At 38.0% G+C, this 1,714-nt stretch overlaps 1 protein-coding gene across 1 annotated transcript; it reads left to right on the top strand.

Annotated features, from left to right (window-relative positions):
• Window positions 1-510: 510 nt before the first annotated feature.
• Window positions 511-1,361, top strand: LOC107726511 (dynein heavy chain 11, axonemal-like; the record flags this gene model as incomplete). Its single annotated transcript, XM_016536123.1, has 4 exons — window positions 511-575; window positions 739-887; window positions 995-1,139; window positions 1,230-1,361. Coding segments are annotated over exons 1-4 (468 nt in total), but the record flags the coding sequence as incomplete, so codon positions are not given.
• Between the last annotated feature and the right edge of the window lie 353 nt (window positions 1,362-1,714).

Raw genomic sequence — 1,714 nt, 5'->3', positions numbered from 1 at the left:
ATATTAATTTAAAATATGAATTTTGTATTGTTCACATTATCTGATCTATAACAACCAAAAATTTTTTTTTGCAAAAATTAAAATAGAAAGTTAGTAAATTTAAAGTGTGCAATAATCACAAAAAATCTCTAAACAGATCCTGAAAACTCTTCACAAAACCTACTTCAACATGGGAAAGATGCCTTTCTGGAATGATCTGAACCCAAAAGCTATAAGCAATGATGAACTGTTTGGATTCTTTCATCCAGCCACTCGGGAATGGAAAGATGGTACATCAGCATCCAATGTTTTGTAGAGCTGATCCTGTCCAATTCACAGTACATAACTTACAGTTTAGACATGAGATCCATTCTCCCCGGTAAGACTTTGAGATTGTAAATCTCTTCATGAGGTTTATTGATTGTCACATTTCATGCGGGATCAAGCCAGTAACTCTCACTCGGGGCCAAAGTGGATTGTTCTGGATGGAGACATTGACCCCAACTCTTACTCGGGGGCCAAAGTGGATTGTTCTGGATGGAGACATTGACCCCATGTGGATTGAGTCTCTCAACACTGTCATGGATGACAACAAGGTAGCCCACACAGTTTGTGCATGTTTTTATGAGGACATTTGCATCCAGCTGATTAATCAAAGCACTAAAATTGCATTTTGACACATTTAAACACTCCACTTGCAGCAAACAGGGAATTATGAATATTGGCAATGATGTAGTTATGTTGTGCATCTCTGTGCAGGTTCTTACTCTGGCTAATAATGAACGTATCCCACTCACCCCCTCGATGAGACTACTGTTTGAGATCAGCCACTTGAAACATGCCACGCCTGCCACCGTGTCCCGAGCTGGCATCCTGTACATCAATCCTCAGGAGCTTAGCTGGAACCTGTGAGAAATTCACTTTCTGTGCAAATTACACCATCTAATTCATAGTGGTTCATATTTGTGATGGATTAGGCTTAGTTGTACAGCCTTTTTTTCTTCAATGTCTATAGATATGTTACGAGTTGGATTGATCGGAGGGAGAGACAAACTGAGAGAGCACACCTGACCATTCTGTTTGACAAATACATCCCTCGCTGTATTGAAAAAATGAGAAGCTCCTTTAAGACGATCATTCCTATTACTGAGAACAGCATGGTTCAGGTGTACCATTCACACAGATACACTCATTCATACAGGCCTATACTGTGGTTTTCAAATCTTTACTGATGTCTCTCTTTTTCTCAGACTCTGTGCTCCTTGTTGGATTGTCTGGTAACTCCGGAGAACATTCCGGCAGACACTCCACGGGAAATCTATGAGACATACTTTGTGTTCGCATGTGTGTGGGCTTTTGGTGGAGCCACATTCCAGGATCAGGTATTTGTTTTGTTTTGTGTTTTTGTATGGTTTTGTGTGTTGTTTTTTTGTTTGGGTTGGTGTTTTGTTTTGTGTTTTATGTTGTTTTGTATTGTTTTTTGTTTTGTTTGTTTTGGTGTTTTTTGTTTTGTTTTGTTTCATTTAGCTTTTGGAGGGAATATACAAATGCAAAACAAAAACTACACCAAGACTGAAACTGACAAAATGTATATATTTATATTTATTTTAAGTGAGTTTTGATTTATTTGCTAATACTTTCCACACAATTTTTTCTCTGAATCTGAGCAAAGCTGAGCTAAAACTGTTTGTCACAGGAGAGATCATAGTCTAAAAATCACCCATAGTCTTTTTTT

Source organism: Sinocyclocheilus rhinocerous, unplaced genomic scaffold, assembly GCF_001515625.1.
Source record: "Sinocyclocheilus rhinocerous isolate Xijiao unplaced genomic scaffold, SAMN03320098_v1.1 scaffold47991, whole genome shotgun sequence".
NCBI lineage: Eukaryota > Metazoa > Chordata > Actinopteri > Cypriniformes > Cyprinidae > Sinocyclocheilus > Sinocyclocheilus rhinocerous.
This window is presented reverse-complemented; position numbering and strand designations above follow the sequence as displayed.